General features: G+C 34.5%; 1 protein-coding gene and 1 pseudogene across 1 annotated transcript in view; both read right to left on the reverse strand.

Moving 5' to 3' along the window:
• The window catches only part of LOC142336458 (sodium-dependent serotonin transporter-like), a 526,993-nt gene extending 526,250 nt beyond the window's left edge, over positions 1 to 743 (reverse strand). The window contains exon 1 of the mRNA XM_075385306.1: positions 681 to 743. Coding sequence (XP_075241421.1) covers positions 681 to 720 — 40 coding nt within the window. The 5' untranslated portion in view covers positions 721 to 743. The remainder of the gene's footprint in view (positions 1 to 680) is intronic.
• A 10,682-nt stretch (positions 744 to 11,425) lies between these two features.
• Positions 11,426 to 25,018, reverse strand: part of LOC142336740 (structural maintenance of chromosomes protein 1A-like) — a 47,522-nt pseudogene continuing 33,929 nt past the window's right edge.

The raw sequence follows: 25,018 nt of genomic DNA on the forward strand, positions 1-25,018 counted from the left end.
AACATAACGATTAATGGCGAAACATGAACAGCTATCAAATGAGAGACGTTATGACCTTCCGTTCAATGAAATACGCCAAAAATTAGTATTAAAAGCTAATTTAAATGATAACTCATCTCAAGTCTGACCAGACTTGGAAACAAGTCAACGGTAAAACAAAAATTTCTGGCAAATCATCAAATATTCACTGTTCCCTAAAACAGATACTACAGTAAAAAAAAAACAATATAAAAACAAGCACGAGAGTGCATACGTTTGAGTAGGAAGTAGGTGGAGTCTCTTGTTAATGGCATTAACTTACCAGTCGGCAAAAAAACAATAGTGCAAACAAAATTTCAAGGTCATTTGCTGTCATTCCAAAACATTACGACATTCAATTACCCCTAATTAGAAAGCCAATTAGACTTGTCAGTAATAATAATTGCTGTAAAAGAAACCAATTTGTCAAATTAAAATTACTTCCAATACTTAAAACAAACGTTTTCGAACTTTACGTTCATCGTCAGGTTAAAACTGTTTTACAAATTGTTAAAAGATAAAATGAATATGTATTTACATTTGTCTGAGATGACAATTAAAACAATTCTAGGAAACATTCTAAAAAATTCAGTGGAAAATTTTTCCTTATATACAATATTTAGCCTATTTACAACACATATTTACATCTGTTATCAATTTACTTAAAAACATTCCTATTCCGGATTTTTCGATTTTGTCCATGTTCTTGTATTTTTAGGGTTATTCCGAATTTGCCCTAACCATAAGTATCCCTCTTGTGGAGGTTTTGCAAATTTCGTTTTGTCATGCACAAAATGTTTTTTGCCCTATGCATTCACATTTAGTCAAAATTATGATTTGAACTAATATTTTAGCGTGAGTTCCCTCCCCCTATATTCGTCGCGTGTGTTTAGTGCCGGCTTCAGCTTGCTGATATATATAGCTTCGATGATCATTAGTTTTTCTACTGACCGACAGGCGTCCAGAATTCTCCATTCAATGTCATTCGTGGCGCCACGACATTCAACTAGATGTTGACCCACCTGTGAATCCTTCTTTTGATGTTCTGTTATCCTTGTGGTAACATGCCGGCTTGTTTGCCCAACATAGATGGATCCGCATCCATTACATTTAATTTCATACACCACGTGGGATTTCAGATCTCTATCAAAGGATGATTTCAGGGTGGGGAGGCACGATCTTAATTTTCGCGTTGTAAAAACTACTTGCAATTCGCATAGTTTCTTCAATTTGCTTGCGAAGTTTTGAGTGAGGTTGCCTCTGTATTGTAGAAAAATAGTTGGCTTATCATTAGATTTAGTCTTGCTTTTTTGATGCTCTTTTGGTGTTGTTCTTAATTGGTCTTTACCGCCACTTATTATTTTTTCTAGAGTCTGATTCACAATTTTTGAAGACCATTCCTCTGGATATTGATTTTTGGTCCAGCAAGATTTGTTCTTTTCAAGAGCCTGATCGAAGGCCAACCAATTAGAGGTTGCATTTGATTTTTTCAAAATATACCTGAGCCACGTCTTCGGTAGCAGCAACCACATACCTCAAAGAAGCTCAAGGACAGGGGGCAATGAAGCCCGATTGTTCAGGAGCTCCTCCTCAGTCTGTGTCTGTTGCACCTTCCTTGCCTTGGCTCTCACTTTCCTCTGCCTTTTTCCCAAGTTCTTGCCTTTTCCTTTCTTGAGCAGCCCTCTTAAATTGTATTGATGGCGTAATACTGTCTCCAAGGTCTTAATCTCCAGCCCAGCTTCCTGATGCAGCTGAGAATACTTTCCTGGCTGCGTCTTCCTTTTTCTCTTCGAAATCAGGTGCTTGGTTACGCTTAGCACCAGTACCTCGGACTTCAGCAGCTCCTGAAAAATATCCTCTGTGCCTATACGTCGACAGTACACAATAGCACAGAAGCGGTCTTTGTTCGTTCTAAGAAACGATGTCAACTCCGGCACGCTGCAGGGTTGGTAGTTGTTTGACTTGTGAAGTGAGATTGTGTTGTTTATCAGGTCGTGCCACACTACCAAGTCCTTCCTCTTGCTCAGATGACCCTTCTGAAGGAGATTTCTCGCGTTCTGGAACCAATTTCTGGAATTTCTGTTGAAGGAGAATCCGGGAACTGATGTTACTTTCCCTAAAAACTTTCCCTAAAAATAATTGCTACGTCCACCCTAACCTTAAGTATTCCTCTTGTGGGGGTTTTGGAAATTTCGTTTGGTCATGCACAGGATATTGTTTGCAATTTTTGTTTTCTCAAGCCAAAATTGAATTGAACTAGAATTTTAGCGTGAATTCATCCACCCTCGTATATTCATCGCATTTGCTTAGTCCAACTTTTAACTCGCAGATGTATTTGTTTCGATGTTCATTAGTTTATCTACATTGCGATGGGCATCCCGAATTTTCCATTCAATGTCATTCCAGGAGCCACCACAATCAAAATGATGTTGACTCCCCTGTGAATCGTTCTTTAGATGTTCTGATATCCTAGTAGTAACATGGCGGCGTGTTTGCCCAACATAGATGGATCCGCATCAATTACATTTTAACTCAGATGCAGAGAAGTAATTGTCAATTAAAACTTAAATTGATTATTTAAAACGACGTTTTTGAACATCGCGTTCATCGTCAGGTTTAGAAATTCATTGAAGTCATTTACGAAGTATATAAACTTGTCTTTGACTATAATTCTAAGAAAAGAGTTAAAATAACATCGAATGTTTGAAATTTTTTACAGTTAAAATTACATTTACAACATTTTTTTACACTTATTACACTAAAATCAATTCATTTTACATTCCAGATTTTATGAAAATTTGGGGTATAATGCTTTCTATTCCTGAAAAGGGATTTTTTTTCATTCCTATCTGTTTTTATTTTTTTCTTACTTTTTGAGGTTGACAAAACTTCGAATTAACATGTACCAGAATAATTTTTGAATTTCAAAAGTCAAATTTTTGTCTTTGAACTAGTACTTCACTGTCAATTCCCTCCCCCGATATTCATCGCGCGTATTTAATTGCAGTTTCAGCATTTTGAGGTAGATCGCTTCAATCGTCATTACTTAATTTTTTCAAGCACGCCGGTATCGGATGAAAAAAATCGCATTTCAAATCGCGGACCCGGGCATTTCAAATCGCGGACTGTTTATAGACATTGTCTGAAAATCACAATAAGTCGATTCGAATGAACATAATGGACAGAAACATTGGAAGAAATCCAATTTTTTTAAAAAATACATTTTAAAAGAAATATTTTCAACATAACGATTAATGGCGAAACATGAACAGCTATCAAATGAGATACGTTATGACCTTCCGTTCAATGAAATACGCCAAAAATTAGTATTAAAAGCTAATTTAAATGATAACTCATCTCAAGTCTGACCAGACTTGGAAACAATTCAACGGTAAAACAAAAATTTCTGGCAAATCATCAAATATTCACTGCTCCCTAAAACAGATACTACAGTAAAAAAAAACAATATAAAAACAAGCACGAGAGTGCATACGTTTGAGTAGGAAGTAGGTGGAGTCTCTTGTTAATGGCATTAACTTACCAGTCGGCAAAAAAACAATAGTGCAAACAAAATTTCAAGGTCATTTGCTGTCATTCCAAAACATTACGACATTCAATTCCTCCTAATTAGAAAGCCAATTAGACTTGTCAGCAATAAAAATTGCTACGTCCACTCTAACCTTAAGTATCCCTCTTGTGGGGGTTTTGGAAATTTCGTTTGGTCATGCACAAAATTTTGTTTGCAATTTTTGTTTTCTCAAGCCAAAATTGAATTGAACTAGAATTTTAGCGTGAATTCATCCACCCTCGTATATTCATCGCATTTGCTTAGTCCAACTTTTAACTCGCAGATGTATTTGTTTCGATGTTCATTAGTTTATCTACATTGCGATGGGCATCCCGAATTTTCCATTCAATGTCATTCCCGGAGCCACCACTATCAAAATGATGTTGACTCCCCTGTGAATCGTTCTTTAGATGTTCTGATATCCTAGTAGTAAAATGGCGGCGTGTTTGCCCAACATAGATGGATCCGCATCAATTACATTTTAACTCAGATGCAGAGAAGAAATAGTCAATTAAAATTTAAATTGATTAACTAAAACGACGTTTGCGAACAGGTATTTGACACCGCCCTGCAATGTTACTATCAAGTTTTCATCACATATTATATTCTGACGCTGCATTAGAACATCTGTGCTAACCTTTTTAACTTCTTTCTTATTTTGAAATCCAGCGTTTGTTTCTTCTTCAGCTCTGTGTGCCTCCTGTTTTTAGAATCATACTCACTAACCAGTTCGCCTATAATCAAAAACATGAGGCATCAAAGTAACCAAAAACACGAGGCATCAAAAGTAACGAAAAAGTTTCTCGTTCACAAATCACAGCTTACCCGATTTAGATATTTCTTCGAATAGAGCGGTTCTCTCCTTCGGGTTTTCATTGCAATTTTCTCTACCTGCCCTTGAAAAACCAGAAAATTTCTGGCTTTGATAAAAATTCCTATTCTTTCCAGCTCTTTCTGATAGTCTTGCTGACTCACGCTCTAAAAAATATAGTTTCTTAAGAAAACATACAACGGTGATTAAATTCAGACAAGAACATCTACTTCAGGGATTTGGAAAAACTAATTGGAATTTCAATAATTGATCGGAACAAAATTACATAATTAATTACTCGACAATTCTGGAAATCGAAACATCATTCTCCCAGGTTGGAAACCTGGAATTAGAGAAAATGTTCTCAGATAACAAATTTCTGTCGCAGATCATATGCAATTTGACATATTTTGGCATTGAGAAACTTTTCTTAGAAACTTTTTGATTAAAAAGTTGAATGCTTCAGACAATAAAACATTTGCGTTTGCAAAACATTTGCAAAATTATTTTAAAAACTACAATAAAATGTATGACAAAATGTATTATGTAACTACTAAATGTAATATTGATAGAAATTTTATTGTTGCAATTGATTTTTAGGCTTTGTCAATTAATTTAGATGATTGTTCCTCCTTTTGTCTAGCCAATTAATTGCAAGTAATTTTTCCAAATCCCTGATCTACTTTACGTCTGCGTTTCAAAATAGCATAAAATTACTATTAACCCTTAGAAAGTCAACGTAACGTAACAACGATTGGTTGGGACAGGCTTGCCGACCGGGGATCCGTGAATCAAGTCAGATATTTTCTTTACTCGGAGCATGTTGCTTTTCTCTCCTGAACAGAAGACAATTTCATATCTTTTCATTACTTTTTCAAATAAGTACAGCTTCATAAGTACAAATCAACAGACACTAACCCAAAAGAAAACTGATAGCATCCATCAAATTACTCTTTCCAGATCCATTCGGTCCAATTATCGCAGTAAAATCAGTAAAAGGGATTTCATGATGACCTTTGAAGCTTTTAAAGTCCTGCATTTCAATGCGTATCATTCTGCCTCCAGCTAACGCCAAGCTAGGATTGCCCGCATTGGCCATTGGTGTCCCGGGCATTTCAAATCGCGGACTGTTTATAGACATTGTCTGAAAATCACAACAAGTCGATTCGAATGAACATAAAGGACAGACACATTGGAAGAAATCCAACTTTTTTTCAAAAATACATTTCAAAAGAAATATTTTCAACATGACGATTAATGGCGAAACATGAACAGCAATCAAATGAGAGACGTTATGATCTTCCGTTCAATAAAATACGCCAAAAATTAGTATTAAAAGCTAATTTAAATGATAACTCATCTCAAGTCTGACCAGACTTGGAAACAAGTCAACGGTAAAACAAAAATTTCTGGCAAATCATCAAATATTCACTGTTCCCTAAAACAGATACTACAATAAAAAAAAAACAATATAAAAACAAGCACGAGAGTGCATACGTTTGAGTAGGAAGTAGGTGGAGTCTCTTGTTAATGGCATTAACTTACCAGTCGGCAAAAAAACAATAGTGCAAACAAAATTTCAAGGTCATTTGCTGTCATCCCAAAACATTACGACATTCAATTCCTCCTAATTAGAAAGCCAATTAGACTTGTCAGCAATAAAAATTGCTACGTCCACTCTAACCTTAAGTATCCCTCTTGTGGGGGTTTTGGAAATTTCGTTTGGTCATGCACAAAATTTTGTTTGCAATTTTTGTTTTCTCAAGCCAAAATTGAATTGAACTAGAATTTTAGCGTGAATTCATCCACCCTCGTATATTCATCGCATTTGCTTAGTCCAACTTTTAACTCGCAGATGTATTTGTTTCGATGTTCATTAGTTTATCTACATTGCGATGGGCATCCCGAATTTTCCATTCAATGTCATTCCCGAAGCCACCACTATCAAAATGATGTTGACTCCCCTGTGAATCATTCTTTAGATGTTCTGATATCCTAGTAGTAAAATGGCGGCGTGTTTGCCCAACATAGATGGATCCGCATCAATTACATTTTAACTCAGATGCAGAGAAGAAATAGTCAATTAAAATTTAAATTGATTATCTAAAACGACGTTTGCGAACAGGTATATGACACCGCCCTGCAATGTTACTATCAAGTTTTCATCACATATTATATTCTGACGCTGCATTAGAACATCTGTGCTAACCTTTTTAACTTCTTTCTTCTTTTGAAATCCAGCGTTTGTTTCTTCTTCAGCTCTGTGTTCCTCCTGTTTTTAGAATCATACTCACTAACCAGTTCGCCTATAATCAAAAACATGAGGCATCAAAGTAACCAAAAACACGAGGCATCAAAAGTAACGAAAAAGTTTCTCGTTCACAAATCACAGCTTACCCGATTTAGATATTTCTTCGAATAGAGCGGTTCTCTCCTTCGGGTTTTTCATTGCAATTTTCTCTACCTGCCCTTGAAAAACCAGAAAATTTCTGGCTTTGATAAAAATTCCTATTCTTTCCAGCTCTTTCTGATAGTCTTGCTGACTCACGCTCTAAAAAATATAGTTTCTTAAGAAAACATACAACGGTGATTAAATTCAGACAAGAACATCTACTTCAGGGATTTGGAAAAACTAATTGGAATTTCAATAATTGATCGGAACAAAATTACATAATTAATTACTCGACAATTCTGGAAATCGAAACATCATTCTCCCAGGTTGGAAACCTGGAATTAGAGAAAATGTTCTCAGATAACAAATTTCTGTCGCAGATCATATGCAATTTGACATATTTTGGCATTGAGAAACTTTTCTTAGAAACTTTTTGATTAAAAAGTTGAATGCTTCAGACAATAAAACATTTGCGTTTGCAAAACATTTGCAAAATTATTTTAAAAACTACAATAAAATGTATGACAAAATGTATTATGTAACTACTAAATGTAATATTGATAGAAATTTTATTGTTGCAATTGATTTTTAGGCTTTGTCAATTAATTTAGATGATTGTTCCTCCTTTTGTCTAGCCAATTAATTGCAAGTAATTTTTCCAAATCCCTGATCTACTTTACGTCTGCGTTTCAAAATAGCACAAAATTACTATTAACCCTTCGAAAGTCAACGTAACGTAACAACGATTGGTTGGGACAGGCTTGCCGACCGGGGATCCGTGAATCAAGTCAGATATTTTCTTTACTCGGAGCATGTTGCTTTTCTCTCCTGAACAGAAGACAATTTCATATCTTTTCATTACTTTTTCAAATAAGTACAGCTTCATAAGTACAAATCAACAGACACTAACCCAAAAGAAAACTGATAGCATCCATCAAATTACTCTTTCCAGATCCATTCGGTCCAATTATCGCAGTAAAATCAGTAAAAGGGATTTCATGATGACCTTTGAAGCTTTTAAAGTCCTGCATTTCAATGCGTATCATTCTGCCTCCAGCTAACGCCAAGCTAGGATTGCCCGCATTGGCCATTGGTGTCCCGGGCATTTCAAATCGCGGACTGTTTATAGACATTGTCTGAAAATCACAACAAGTCGATTCGAATGAACATAAAGGACAGACACATTGGAAGAAATCCAATTTTTTTTCAAAAATACATTTCAAAAGAAATATTTTCAACATGACGATTAATGGCGAAACATGAACAGCAATCAAATGAGAGACGTTATGATCTTCCGTTCAATGAAATACGCCAAAAATTAGTATTAAAAGCTAATTTAAATGATAACTCATCTCAAGTCTGACCAGACTTGGAAACAAGTCAACGGTAAAACAAAAATTTCTGGCAAATCATCAAATATTCACTGTTCCCTAAAACAGATACTACAATAAAAAAAACAATATAAAAACAAGCACGAGAGTGCATACGTTTGAGTAGGAAGTAGGTGGAGTCTCTTGTTAATGGCATTAACTTACCAGTCGGCAAAATCAATAGTGCAAACAATATTTCAAGGTCATTTGCTGTCAATCCAAAACATTACGACATTCAATTACCCCTAATTAGAAAGCCAATTAGACTTGTCAGCAATAATAATTGCTACGTCCACCCTAACTATAAGTATCCCTCTTGTGGGGGCTTTGGAAATTTCGTTTCGTCATGCACAAAATATTGTTTGCACTTTTTGTTTTCTCAAGCCAAAATTGAATTGAACTAGAATTTTAGCGTGAATTCATCCACCCTCGTATATTAATCGCATTTGCTTAGTCCAACTTTTAACTCGCAGATGTATTTGTTTCGATGTTCATTAGTTTATCTACATTGCGATGGGCATCCCGAATTTTCCATTCAATGTCATTCCAGGAGCCACCACAATCAAAATGATGTTGACTCCCCTGTTAATCGTTCTTTGGATGTTCTGATATCCTAGTAGTAACATGGCGGCGAGTTTGCCCAACATAGATGGATCCGCATCAATTACATTTTAACTCAGATGCAGAGAAGTAATTGTCAATTAAAACTTAAATTGATTATTTAAAACGACGTTTTCGAACATTGCATTCATCGTCAGGTTTAAAAGTTCATTGAAGTCATTTACGAAGTATATAAACTTGTCTTTGACTATAACTCTAAGAAAAGAGTTAAAATAACATCGAATTTTTGAAATTTTTTACAGTTAAAATCACATTTACAACATTTTTTTACACTTATTACACTAAAATCAATTCATTTTACATTCCAGATTTTATGAAAATTCGGGGTATAATGCTTTTTATTCCAGAACAGGGATTTTTTTTCATTCCTATCTGTTTTTATTTTTTTCTTACTTTTTGAGGTTGACAAAACTTCGAATTAACATGTACCAGAATAATTTTTGAATTTCAAAAGTCAAATTTTTGTCTTTGAATAGTACTTCACTGTCAATTCCCTCCCCCGATATTCATCGCGCGTATTTAATTGCAGTTTAAGCATTTTGATGTAGATCGCTTCAATCGTCATTACTTAATTTTTTCAAGCACGCCGGTATCGGATGAAAAGAAATCGCATTTCTAATCGCGGACCCGGGCATTTCAAATCGCGGACTGTTTATAGACATTGTCTGAAAATCACAATAAGTCGATTCGAATGAACATAAAGGGCAGAAACATTGGAAAAAATCCATTTTTTTTAGAAAATACATTTTAAAAGAAATATTTTCAACATAACGATTAATGGCGAAACATGAACAGCTATCAAATGAGAGACGTTATGACCTTCCGTTCAATGAAATACGCCAAAAGTTAGTATTAAAAGCTAATTTAAATGAAAACTCATCTCAATTTGACCAGACTTGGAAACAAGTCAACGGTAAAACAAAAATTTCTGGCAAATCATCAAATATTCACTGTTCCCTAAAACAGATACTACAGTAAAAAAAAAACAATATAAAAACAAGCACGAGAGTGCATACGTTTGAGTAGGAAGTAGGTGGAGTCTCTTGTTAATGGCATTAACTTACCAGTCGGCAAAAAAATAATAGTGCCAACAAAGTTTCAAGGTCATTTGCTGTCATTCCAAAACATTACGACATTCAATTACCCCTAATTAGAAAGCCAATTAGACTTGTCAGCATTAAAAATTGCTACGTCCACCCTAACCTTAACTATCCCTCTTGTGGGGGTTTTGGAAATTTCGTTTGGTCATGTACAAGATATTGTTTGCAATTTTTGTTTTCTCAAGCCAAAATTGAAATGAACTAGAAATTTAGCGTGAATTCATCCACCCTCGTATATTCATCGCATTTGCTTAGTCCAACTTTTAACTCGCAGATGTATTTGTTTCGATGTTCCTTAGTTTATATACATTGCGATGGGCATCCCGAATTTTCCATTCAATGTCATTCCAGGAGCCACCACAATCAAAATGATGTTGACTCCCCTGTGAATCGTTCTTTAGATGTTCTGATATCCTAGTAGTAAAATGGCGGCGTGTTTGCCCAACATAGATGGAACCGCATCAATTACATTTTAACTCAGATGCAGAGAAGTAATTGTCAATTAAAACTTAAATTGATTGTTTAAAACGACGTTTTCGAACATTGCATTCATCGTCAGGTTTAAAAATTCATTGAAGTCATTTACGAAGTATATAAACTTGTCTTTGACTATAATTCTAAGAAAAGAGTTAAAATAACATCGGATTTTTGAAATTTTTTACAGTTAAAATCACATTTACAACATTTTTTTTACACTTATTACACTAAAATCAATTCATTTTACATTCCAGATTTTATGAAAATTCGGGGTATAATGCTTTTTATTCCTGAAAAGGGATTTTTTTTCATTCCTATCTGTTTTTATTTTTTTCTTACTTTTTGAGGTTGACAAAACTTCGAATTAACATGTACCAGAATAATTTTTGAATTTCAAAAGTCAAATTTTTGTCTTTGAACTAGTACTTCACTGTCAATTCCCTCCACCGATATATCAATCTCTTTCTGTGCATAGTATAGTTTGAACAGCATAAGTTCAATCTGAGCATCAGCCAGCTCTACTTGCAGTCTTGCGTATTTATCTGCCTCTTCTTTCTCCTGCTTCGCCTCTTTCCGCACCTAAAACATGCATTTAATTTACAAAGACTCATTATCAAAGATTTATTAACAAATATTGATTTCATGGTCATTTGGTAATTCTTTGCCTTTTTCACAATATCCCCTATTATAACGTACAGCGCCCCCGTTCTTGGGGGCTATATAACCCACCAGACCATCCCCACCCAATACCGAAATACATCTTAATGGAAGGCTAATTGGAACACCCGATACTTTATTGCGAACAGGTATAGGACACCGCCCTGCAACGTTACTATCAAGTTTTCATCACATATTATATTCTGACGCTGCATTAGAACATCTGTGCTAACCTTTTTAACTTCTTTCGTCTTTTGAAATCCAGCGTTTGTTTCTTCTTCAGCTCTGTGTGCCTCCTGCTTTTAGAATCATACTCACTAAACAGTTCGCATATAACCAAAAACATGAGGCATCAAAAGTAACCAAAAACATGAGGCATCAAAAGTAACGAAAAAGTTTCTCGTTCACAAATCACAGCTTACCCGATTTAGATATTTCTTCGAAAAGAGCGGTTCTCTCCTTCGGGTTTTTCATGGCAATGTTCTCTACCTGCCCTTGAAAAACCAGAAAATTTCTGGCTTTGATAAAAATTCCTATTCTTTCCAGCTCTTTCTGATAGTCTTGCTGACTCACGCTCTAAAAAATATAGTTTCTTAAGAAAACATACAACAGTGATTAAATTCAGACAAGAACATCTACTTCAGGGATTTGGAAAAACTAATTGGAATTTCAATAATTGATCGGAACAAAATTACATAATTAATTACTCGACAATTCTGGAAATCGAAACATCATTCTCCCAGGTTGGAAACCTGGAATTAGAGAAAATGTTCTCAGATAACAAATTTCTGTCGCAGATCATATGCAATTTGACATATTTTGGCATTGAGAAACTTTTCTTAGAAACTTTTTGATTAAAAGGTTGAATGCTTCAGAAAATAAAACATTTGCGTTTGCAAAACATTGCAAAATTATTTTAAAAACTACGATAAAATGTATTACAAAATGTATTATGTAACTACTAAATGTATTATTGATAGAAATTTTAATGTTGCAATTGATTTTTAGGGTTTGTCAATTAATTTAGTTGATTGTTCCTCCTTTTGTCTAGCCAATTAATTGCAAGTAATTATTCCAAATCCCTGATCTACTTTACGTCTGCGTTTCAAAATAGCATAAAATTACTATTAACCCTTTTATTAATACGATATTCTGAAGAGGACCCAGACACTGCACGTGAGAATTCAAGAATGTTTCCCGATCTCTCTTAGAAAGTCAACGTAACGTAACAACGATTGGTTGGGACAGGCTTGCCGACCGGGGATCCGTGAATCAAGTCAGATATTTTCTTTACTCGGAGCATGTTGCTTTTCTCTTATGAACAGAAGACAATTTCATATCTTTTCATTACTTTTTCAAATAAGTACAGCTTCATAAGTACAAATCAACAGACACTAACCCAAAACAAATCTGATGGCATCCATCAAATTACTCTTTTCAGATCCATTCGGTCCAATTATCGCAGTAAAATCAGTAAAAGGGATTTCATGTTGACCTTTGAAGCTTTTAAAGTCCTGCATTTCAATGCGTATCATCCTGCCTCCAGCTAACGCCAAGCTAGGATTGCCCGCATTGGCCATTGGTGTCCCGGGCATTTCAAATCGCGGACTGTTTATACACATTGTCTGAAAATCACAATAAGTCGATTCGAATGAACATAAAGGACAGAAACATTGGAAGAAATCCAATTTTTTTAAAAAATACATTTTAAAAGAAATATTTTCAACATAACGATTAATGGCGAAACATGAACAGCTATCAAATGAGAGACGTTATGACCTTCCGTTCAATGAAATACGCCGAAAATTAGTATTAAAAGCTAATTTAAATGATAACTCATCTCAAGTCTGACCAGACTTGGAAACAAGTCAACGGTAAAACAAAAATTTCTGGCAAATCATCAAAAATTCACTGTTCCCTAAAACAGACACTACAGTAAAAAAAAAACAAGGTAAAAACAAACACGAGAGTGCATACGTTTGAGTAGGAAGTAGATGGAGTCTCTTGTTAATGGCATTAACTTACCAGTCGGCAAAAAACAATAGTGCAAACAAAATTTCAAGGTCATTTGCTGTCATTCCAAAACATTACGACATTCAATTACCCCTAATTAGAAAGCCAATTAGACTCGTCAGCAACAATAATTGCTACTTCCACCCTAACCTTAAGTATCCCTCATGTGGGGGTTTTGGAAATTTCGTTTGGTCATGCACAAAATATTGTTTACAATTTTTGTTTTCTCAAGCCAAAATTGAATTGAACTAAAATTTTAGCGTGACTTCATCCACCCTCGTATATTCATCGTATTTGCTTAGTCCAATTTTTAACTCGCAGATGTATTTGTTTCGATGTTCATTAGTTTATCTACATTGCGATGGGCATCCCGAATTTTCCATTCAATGTCATTCCAGGAGCCACCACAATCAAAATGATGTTGAATCCCCTGTGAATCGTTCTTTAGATGTTCTGATATCCTAGTAGTAAAATGGCGGCGTGTTTGCCCAACATAGATGGATCCGCATCAATTACATTTTAACTCAGATGCAGAGAAGAAATAGTCAATTAAAAATTAAATTGATTAACTAAAACGACGTTTTCGAACATTGCGTTCATCGTCAGGTTTAAAAATTAAATGAAATCTTTTACAAAGTATATAAAATTGTCTTTGACTATAATTCTAAGAAATGAGTTAAAATAACATCGAATTTTTGAAATTTTTTACAGTTAAAATCAAATTTACAACATTTTTTTACAATTATTACACTAAAATCAATTCATTTTACATTCCGGATTTTATGAAAATTCGGGGTATAATGCTTTCTATTCCTGAAAAGGGATTTTTACTTTCATTCCTATCTGTTTTTATTTCTTTCTTACTTTTTGGGGTTGACAAAACTTCGAATTAACATGTACCAGAATAATTTTTGAATTTCAAAAGTCAAATTTTTGTCTTTGAACTAGTACTTCACTGTCAATTCCCTCCCCCGATATTCATCGCGCGTATTTAATTGCAGTTTCAGCATTTTGATGTAGATCGCTTCAATCGTCATTACTTAATTTTTTCAAGCACGCCGGTATCGGATGAAAAAAAATCGCATTTCAAATCGCGGACCCGGGCATTTCAAATCGCGGACTGTTTATAGACATTGTCTGAAAATCACAATAAGTAGATTCGAATGATTATAAAGGACAGAAATTTTGGAAGAAATCCAATTTTTTTAGAAAATACATTTTAAAAGAAATATTTTCAACATAACGATTAATGGCGGAACATGAACAGCTATCAAATGAGAGACGTTATGACCTTCCGTTCAATTAAATACGCCAAAAATTAGTATTAAAAGCTAATTTAAATGATAACTCATCTCAAGTCTGACCAGACTTGGAAACAAGTCAACGGTAAAAAAAAATTTCCGGCAAATCATCAAAAATTCACTGTTCCCTAAAACAGATACTACATTAAAAAAAAACAATATAAAAACAAGCACAAGAGTGCATACGTTTGAGTAGGAAGTAGGTGGAGTCTCTTGTTAATGGCATTAACTTACCAGTCGGCAGAAAAACAATAGTGCAAACAAAAATTCAAGGTCATTTGCTGTCATTCCAAAACATTACGACATTCAATTACCCCTAATTAGAAAGCCAATTAGACTTGTCAGCAATAATAATTGCTACGTCCACCCTAACCTTAAGTATCCCTCTTGTGGGGGTTTTGGAAATTTCGTTTGGTCATGCACAAAAAATTGTTTGTAATTTTTGGATTTATCAAGCCAAAATTGAATTGAACTAGAATTTTAGCGTGAATTCATCCACCCCCGTATATTCATCGCATTTGCTTAGTCCAATTTTAACTTGCAGATGTATTTGTTTCGATGTTCATTAGTTTATCTACATTGCGATGGGCATCCCGAATTTTCCATTCAATGACATTCCAGGAGCCACCACATTCAAAATGATGTTAACTCCCCTGTGAATCGTTCTTTAGATGTTCTGATATCCTAGTAGTAACATGGCGGCGTGTTTGCCCAACATAGATTGATCCGCATCAATTACATTTTAACTCAGATGCAGAGAAGAAATAGTCACTTAAAACTTAAATTGATTAACTAAAACGACGTTTTCGAACATTGCGTTCATCGTCAGGTTAAAAAATTAAATGAAATCTTTTACGAAGTATATAAACTTGTTTTTGACTATAATTCTAAGAAATGAGTTAAAATAACATCGAATTTTTGAAATTTTTTACAGTTAAAATCACAATTACAACATTTTATTTACACTTATTACAATAAAATCAATTCATTTTACATTCCGGATTTTATGAAAATTCGGGGTATAATGCTTTCTATTCCTGAAAAGGGATGTTTACTTTCATTCCTATCTGTTTTTATTTTTTTCTTACTTTTTGGGTTGACAAAACTTCGAAATAACATGTACCAGAATAATTTTTGAATTTCAAAGTCAAATTTTTGTCTTTGAACTAGTACTTCACTGTCAATTCCCTCCCCCGATATTCATCGCGCGTATTTAATTGCAGTTTCAGCATTTTGATGTAGATCGCTTCAATCGTCATTACTTAATTTTTTCAAGCACGCTGGTATCGGATGAAAAAAATCGCATTTCAAATCGCGGACCCGGGCATTTCAAATCGCGGACTGTTTATAGACATTGTCTGAAAATCACAATAAGTCGATTCGAATGAACATAAAGGGCAGAAACATTGGAAAAAAATCCATTTTTTTTAGAAAATACATTTTAAAAGAAATATTTTCAACATAACGATTAATGGCGAAACATGAACAGCTATCAAATGAGAGACGTTATGACCTTCCGTTCAATGAAATACGCCAAAAGTTAGTATTAAAAGCTAATTTAAATGAAAACTCATCTCAAGTTTGACCAGACTTGGAAACAAGTCAACGGTAAAACAAAAATTTCTGGCAAATCATCAAAAATTCACTGTTCCCTAAAACAGATACTACATTAAAAAAAAAACAATATAAAAACAAGCACAAGAGTGCATACGTTTGAGTAGGAAGTAGGTGGAGTCTCTTGTTAATGGCATTAACTTACCAGTCGGCAAAAAAATAATAGTGCCAACAAAGTTTCAAGGTCATTTGCTGTCATTCCAAAACATTACGACATTCAATTCCTCCTAATTAGAAAGCCAATTAGACTTGTCAGCAATAAAAATTGCTACGTCCACTCTAACCTTAAGTATCCCTCTTGTGGGGGTTTTGGAAATTTCGTTTGGTCATGCACAAAATTTTGTTTGCAATTTTTGTTTTCTCAAGCCAAAATTGAATTGAACTAGAATTTTAGCGTGAATTCATCCACCCTCATATATTCATCGCTTTTGCTTAGTCCAATTTTTAACTCGCAGATGTATTTGTTTCGACGTTCATTAGTTTATCTACATTGCGATGGGCATCCCGAATTTTCCATTCAATGTCACTCCAGGAGCCACCACAATCAAAATGATGTTGACTCCCCTGTGAATCGTTCTTTAGATGTTCTGATGTCTTAGTAGTAACATGGCGGCGTGTTTGCCCAACATAGATGGATCCGCATCAATTACATTTTAACTCAGATGCAGAGAAGAAATAGTCAATTAAAATTTAAATTGATTAACTAAAACGACGTTTTCGAACATTGCGTTCATCGTCAGGTTTAAAAATTAAATGAAATTTTTTACAAAGTATATAAACTTGTCTTTGACTATAATTCTAAGAAATGAGTTAAAATAACATCGCATTTTTGAAATTTTTTACAGTTAAAATCACATTTACAACATTTTATTTACACTTATTACACTAAAATCAATTCATTTTACATTCCGGATTTTATGAAAATTCGGGATATAATGCTTTCTATTCCTGAAAAGGGATTTTTAATTTCATTGCTATCTGTTTTTATTTTTTTCTTACTTTTTGGGGTTGAAAAAAAACTTCGAATTAACATGTACCAGAATCATTTTTGAATTTCAAAAGTCAAATTTTTGTCTTTGAACCAGTACTTCACTGTCAATTCCCTCCCCCGATATTCATCGCGCGTATTTAATTGCAGTTTCAGCACTTTGATGTAGATCGCTTCAATCGTTATTACATAATTTTTTCAAGCAGGCCGGTATCGGATGAAAAAAAATCGCATTTCAAATCGCGGACCCGGGCATCATTTCAACTCGCGGACTGTTTATAGACTTTGTCTGAAAATCACAATAAGTCGATTCGAATGAACATAAAGGACAGAAACATTGGAAGAAATCCAATTTTTTTTAGAAAATACATTTTAAAAGAAATTTTTTCAACATAACGATTAATGGCGAAACATGAACAGCTATCAAATGAGAGACGTTATGACCTTCCGTTCAATGAAATACGCCAAAAATTAGTATTAAAAGCTAATTTAAATGATAACTCATCTCAAGTCTGACCAGACTTGGAAACAAGTCAACGGTAAAACAAAAATGTCTGGCAAATCATCAAAAATTCACTGTTCCCTAAAAAAGATACTACAGTAAAAAAAAACAATATAAAAACAAACACGAGAGTGCATACGTTTGAGTTGGAAGTAGGTGGAGTCTCTTGTTAATGGCATTAACTTACCAGTCGGAAAAAAAACAATAGTGCAAACAAAATTTCAAGGTCATTTGCCTTGATTCCAAAACATTACGACATTTAATTACCCCTAATTAGAAAGCCAATTAGACTTGTCGCCAACAATAATTGCTACGTCCACCCTAACCTTAAGTATCCCTCTTGTGGGGGTTTTGGAAATTTCGTTTGGTCATGCACAAACTATTGTTTGCAATTTTTGTTTTCTCAAGCCAAAATTTAATTGAACTAGAATTTTAGCGTGAATTCATCCACCCTCGGATATTCATCGCGTTTGCTTAGTCCAACTTTTAACTCGCAGATGTATTTGTTTCGATGTTAATTGGTTTATCTACATTGCGATGGGCATCCCGAATTTTCCATTCAATGTTATTCTAGGAGCCACCACAATCAAAATGATGTTGACTCCCCTGTGAATCGTTCTTTAGATGTTCTGATATCCTAGTAGTAACATGGCGGCGTGTTTGCCCAACATAGATGGATCCGCATCAATTACAATTCAACTCAGATGCAGACAAGAAATAGTCAATTAAAACTTAAATTGATTAACTAAAACGACGTTTTCGAGCATTGCGTTCATCGTCAGGTTTAAAAATTAAATGAAATCTTTTACAAAGTATATAAACTTGTCTTTGACTTTAATTCTAAGAAATGAGTTAAAATAACATCGAATTTTTGAAATTTTTTACAGTTAAAATCACAATTACAACATTTTATTTACACTTATTACAATAAAATCAATTCATTTTACATTCCGGATTTTATGAAAATTCGGGGTATAATGCTTTCTATTCCTGAAAAGGGATTTTTACTTTCATTCCTATCTGTTTTTATTTTTTTCTTACTTTTTGGGGTTGACAAAACTTCGAATTAACATGTACCAGAATAATTTTTGAATTTCAAAAGTCAAATTTTTGTCTTTGAACTAGTACTTCACTGTCAATTTGCCTCCCCCGATATTCATCGCGCGTATTTAATTGCAGTTTAAGCATTTTGATGTAGATCGCTTCAATCGTCATTACTTAATTTTTTCAAGCACGCCGGTATCGGATGAAAAAAAAAATTGTGAGCTATCCACCTCTATCAAACTCGATAACTTTAAGGTATTTACTCGGATGAACTTCGGTTTTTGTGGCCGTTTTGTTTTGCCTTCCAATAATTTAATTTTTTTGTAAAATTTGTCTTTCTCACTCCGTAATTATTGGTTCTGGCAAAAATTGCCCCAATTTTGGTGAGCAAGGGTTTTTGGCTAAAAATATAATGATTTCTTCAAAGTACACATAATCAAAGTATCCAATTTCGAGTAATTTTGCGGCCAAACCAACGGTTCTGTTGCATAGTTTGCTGGCAATCAGCGTCGAACTCCAACCCCCCCCCCCCCACCCCACATCTTCAAGTTGGCATCTGCAACTCTTTCTTCAAGATCAAATTCCATTTTTAAACATAATTTTTTTGCTGTTTTTCTAAAGTTTTATTGACCCTAGGAGCTTCAAGGTAACGTAAATCCTATCTTTAATTGCAAAATGTTGTTGAGTGTACATTTCATTATATTTCAGGTTCTGCATATTGTTAAAGTAATTATATTTTAGCATGGTAAACAATCCAATTTTCCCTTGTTGTCACAGATGAACTTCTAACTGTTGCACTGACGCAGTGAATGTTGGGTATACAATTAAGTAAAGGGGAGAGCACTATTGGTTTATTTCAAAAACAACAACTGATCCATCATCATAATTGAAATTATCATTGTCGATTAATGGGAAGTTTTTCAAATTAAAAGCGCGCTTAATTATTTCTGTTTATTTCATTTGCAAATTCTTGGCATTGTTGAGCGAAGTGACCTTATCGTTGTCCATAAACCGTCACTGAAGACCTTGATTTTTGAATTAGCAGAATTGCGCGCGATCAGACCCGAAAAAATACTTCGATATAGGGCATCGAGTCCAAATCTAATTTTTGAAATGGCAGTGTCTGTCGTCTCTTTCGCTGCAGTTAGTTTCTCTAATGAACTGAGGGTTCACAATAGCAGTGAGTAGTATGAGGGTTTGTTGTAGAATTGGTTTATTGTTATGTTGAATATATGTTTTTTCTTGTGTGCTACATAGTGAAAGGTTGAAGTAGGAGATCCAATCGGCACACAACAGTGTAATTTGAAGACCTGTTTGTTTTTGGGATAATTTCCCTTAAATTAAGGTGCTAGTCTTTCTCCCAAATTTATGTCACTAGACACGCAATGAGAAGTTATTTCGAGAATTTGCAATATATTGCTATGAACGTAAAAAAATGTTTTGCCTATCGGATGCATTAATTCCGTCAACCGATCGCTTCTTTATCGGTGTTCAGTTTTCATTCTGAAAGATATCGTTAATTCGTTGAAAATCTGATCATACCATTTTTTTTTAAAGTCCAACTTGTCATTTCGCCAGTGCCATTCGTTCTTCTGTTTGAAATTTTTTTGTTGTTCTGCTTATACTTTTGTCTATGAACACTAATGCCATTATTTCATGCATACTTTTTGTTTTTTTCCTGTTCTAGGATAATAGGTGGATTCTTTTGGTGATATTGGTCTAACATTCACGCTTCTATTGAACAAACTCGAACCGGAGTTGCTACATAAGAGTTCGGTTGAGTATCAGATATTTTCCCTCTAAAAAAACTTCCAAAGTTAGGGTCTTGCAAGCTATAAACTGGCTGCCTGGTGTTTCGATTTATTTGACTTTTGAACTGGTCATGTTCTGTTTGTTCAGAATTCTTGTTCAGAATTCTCCCCACATCTTCAAGTTGGCATCTGCAACTCTTTCTTCAAGATCAAATTCCATTTTTAAACATAATTTTTTTGCTGTTTTTCTAAAGTTTTATTGACCCTAGGAGCTTCAAGGTAACGTAAATCGTATCTTTAATTGCAAAATGTTGTTGAGTGTACATTTCATTATATTTCAGGTTCTGCATATTGTTAAAGTAATTATATTTTAGCATGGTAAACAATCCAATTTTCCCTTGTTGTCACAGATGAACTTCTAACTGTTGCACTGACGCAGTGAATGTTGGGTATACAATTAAGTAAAGGGGAGAGCACTATTGGTTTATTTCAAAAACAACAACTGATCCATCATCATAATTGAAATTATCATTGTCGATTAATGGGAAGTTTTTCAAATTAAAAGCGCGCTTAATTATTTTTGTTTATTTCATTTGCAAATTCTTGGCATTGTTGAGCGAAGTGACCTTATCGTTGTCCATAAACCGTCACTGAAGACCTTGATTTTTGAATTAGCAGAATTGCGCGCGATCAGACCTGAAAAAATACTTCGATTTAGGGCATCGAGTCCAAATCTAATTTTTGAAATGGCAGTGTCTGTCGTCGCTTTCGCTGCAGTTAGTTTCTCTAATGAACTGAGGGTTCACAATAGCAGTGAGTAGTATGAGGGTTTGTTGTAGAATTGGTTTATTGTTATGTTGAATATATGTTTTTTCTTGTGTGCTACATAGTGAAAGGTTGAAGTAGGAGATCCAATCGGCACACAACAGTGTAATTTGAAGACTTGTTTGTTTTTGGGATAATTTCCCTTAAATTAAGGTGCTAGTCTTTCTCCCAAATTTATGTCACTAGACACGCAATGAGAAGTTATTTCGAGATTTTGCAATATATTGCTATGAACGTAAAAAAATGTTTTGCCTATCGGATGCATTAATTCCGTCAACCGATCGCTTCTTTATCGGTGTTCAGTTTTCATTCTGAAAGATATCGTTAATTCGTTGAAAATCTGATCATACCATTTTTTTTTAAAGTCCAACTTGTCATTTCGCCAGTGCCATTCGTTCTTCTGTTTGAAATTTTTTTGTTGTTCTGCTTATACTTTTGTCTATGAACACTAATGCCATTATTTCATGCATACTTTTTGTTTTTTTTCCTGTTCTAGGATAATAGGTGGATTCTTTTGGTGATATTGGTCTAACATTCACGCTTCTATTGAAACAAACTCGAACCGGAGTTGCTACATAAGAGTTCGGTTGAGTATCAGATATTTTCCCTCTAAAAAAACTTCCAAAGTTAGGGTCTTGCAAGCTATAAACTGGCTGCCTGGTGTTCCGATTTATTTGACTTTTGAACTGGTCATGTTCTGTTTGTTCAGAATTCTTGCTTTCATCATCGTTGTCCAGCTCAAAATCTGCCTCCCCTGCTGGATGAACATCTGATTCTACTGATTCGTTTAATCCGTTGGTCAATTAAAGTGGCAGTACAATTATAATGGCAGATCAATCATCAGGTTGTCCCAAAAGTGTGTGAGATTGGCAGTTTTTGTTGGTATATGAAAAAATTATGTTCCGCAGTTAGCTTAATTTTGGTGTTGTGGGCGACGTTGAATCTGATTAATTCTTCTATTTTTGGTTTTTGATTGTCATTCAGGGGACGAATTTTGCCCAATCAAATTGTCACAATGAGGTCTCTCTGTTTTTTTTCAGCTGGAAATGTCTTTTTTTGAGTTGTTGGAAATTTGGGACCTCGTCGTGGATTTCCCGTTTAAATGGTGATAAAATGTTCACGTCAGAGCAATTTCCTTGCACCCGGAACCACAATTAGTTGTTTTTGGGTGGAGGTGTTTTGGGTTGTTGTTCAGAATTTCCAATTGTATTTTGGGTTAATTCATTGATTTTAGCTAGTGAAAAAATACTAGGATCAATTGGGGACAGTTTTTTGACCTGGACAGATCTTAGAATATGAAAGTGTTCACTTTTTGTCCTGTTTGGTAACTTTAAAAGATCGTTTTAAAACAAAATATACGAGAATCAAATTGCAATTAATTGAAATGTGAAGCTTGTTTTTGTTGGTTCGCTCCAGGGACTCAAGACTCCTGTAACTGTTTTCAAGTAATGTTGACTTTCCTGGTTTCAAGATGTACTTCTGGAAAGTACAACTTGGATTCTTGCCATTTTGTTTCGTTTTTTTTCATGCCCCATTTTCTTTATTGAATTTACTTGCATCGTCATGTGTGGAAAGTTTAGCAAGTGATCCTTAGGGTGTATTTTGATGCTGTGTTTTTTTGAAGAATAGGTTATCAAGTATCAAAATTCTACAGATTTGAAGACCAGAAATAGTTCACTGAAGCTTTGGCTTCCCAATTCAAATGGTACTGATACTTCCCTATCAACCGATAAAAGGTGAGCGCTTGCCATTTCAAGAGTAGAGAGTGTTATATTCTCAATCTGATGAATTTTTCCGATATCTCTCTTTTGACGCAGTTTGTAAAAAGTTTGTTTAGTGATCACATTTGCAGATGCACTGCTGTCGTTTAGTGCTCTGTACAATATTTGAGTTGTAAAACGGAGTTAAACGTAAAAAAGTGTCAATCCATTAATTGGTATTACAACAAAAAAATTGAAAATTTCCTCAGATGGTTGTGGTTGTTTGGTATTGTGGCTTTTTTGGATTTTCATTGCTGTAAGTAAGGTACTGCTTGTCTTCTGTTTTGCAACTGCTTTCTGCGCATTGTGATGCTTCAGGACTTGGATATTCAAATACTTCGCAAAAGCTAGTTGTCAAACGGATAACTGGCATGAAGGGTTCAGTTGTTGTTTTTATGTCTGTACCATGTATCATTAATTAAGTTGTTTAAAAGTTCGGATCTTGGAAAACTGGATTGCGGTAGAAATTTTTTAAACCTATTGTATTGCTGGTTGTAACTTCAATTTGAAAACCTAATGGTTTGTTTAAATCGTTTTCTAGCCACTGGCCTCTGAATCCAGGCGCTTGGTCATGGAATCCATGAGGTCTGTGTTTTGAAATGTAGAATCAATGTTAAGTAATGTCGTTATAACCTCCTCTTTGGCTCTTTTTTCCACTGAAGTTTCGTTGGTAATATGATTGACATCTTGCATACATATGTGTTCTTTGTTGCTTCTGAAAATTTTGATTCAATTTTTGTTGTTGATGATTCTTGTACCGCTGCGACTATGTGATGGTCCCGTGACTGTGATTCTAATCTTTGATTGATGTCCGTGAACGTTTTTTTTCGAGTCCTTGTTGAGCTGCTGCGTTCTTTGAAAGGGCTTAAACAAGATCTGCGGATACAAGTTCATTTATATCATTTAATCCATCCTCTGATAGTCAACTTTCCTGCACAACCCTCAAATTGTTTTCTGGCGTATCGAGAGAATACGGAAATCATCGATTAGTGTAGCCGTAGGTTGATCCATCAATTTCGATTGCAGCCAACCTGGAATTTTTTTTCAAACAAACGTTTCTCTTTCTTTTCGTCCTAGGTTTGTTACAGGATCGAGTCCTTTTTGTATGTGCGCAGTCTCTCTTGCAAAATTTCAAGATCATTTGCTGTCATTCCAAAACATTACGACATTCAGTTATCCCTAATTGGAAAGCCAATTAGACTTGTCAGCAATAATAATAGATACGTCCACCCTAACCTTAAGTATCCCTCTTGTGGGGGTTTTGGAAATTTTGTTTGGTCATGCACAAAATATTGTTTGCCATTTTTGTTTTCTCAAGCCAAAATTGATTTGAACTAGAAATTTAGCGTCAATTCATCCACCCTCGTAGATTCATCGCGGTTGCTTAGTTCAACTTTTAACTTGCAGATGTATTTGTTTCTTTGATCATTAGTTTATCTACATTGCGATGGGCATCCCGAATTTTTTATTCAATTTCATTCCAGGAGCCACCACAATCAAAATGATGTTGACTCCCCAGTGAATCGTTCTTTAGATGTTCTGATATCCTAGTAGTAACATGGCGGCGTGTTTGCCCAACATAGATGGATCCGCATCAATTACATTTTAACTCAGATGCAGAGAAGTAATTGTCAAATAAAACTTAAATTGACTATTTAAAACGACGTTTTCGAACATTGCGTTCATCGTCAGGTTTAAAAATTAATTGAAGTCATTTACGAAGTATATAAACTTGTCTTTGACTATAATTCTAAGAAAAGAGTTAAAATAACATCGAGTTTTTGAAATTATTTACAGTTAAAATCACATTTACAACATTTTATTTACACTTATTACACTAAAATAAATTCATTTTATATTCCGAATTTTATGCAAATTTGGGGTATAATGCTTTCTATTCCTGAAAAGGGATTTTTTTTTTCATTCTTATCTGTTTTTATTTTTTTCTTACTTTTTGGGGTTGACAAAATTTCAAATTAACATGTACCAGAATATTTTTTGAATTTCAAAAGACAAATTTCTGTCTTTGAACTAGTACTTCACAGTCAATTCCCTCCCCCGATATTCTTCGCGCGTATTTAATTGCAGTTTCAGCATTTTGATGTAGATCGCTTAAGTCGTCATTAGTTTTTCAACCCCGGGACATGCATGAAGAATCTCCTATTTTACGTTATTCGTTGTACCACAACATTCAACAAGGTGTTGT

This window comes from Convolutriloba macropyga, chromosome 3, assembly GCF_964194025.1.
Source record: "Convolutriloba macropyga chromosome 3, txConMacr16.3, whole genome shotgun sequence".
Lineage (NCBI taxonomy): Eukaryota > Metazoa > Xenacoelomorpha > Acoela > Convolutidae > Convolutriloba > Convolutriloba macropyga.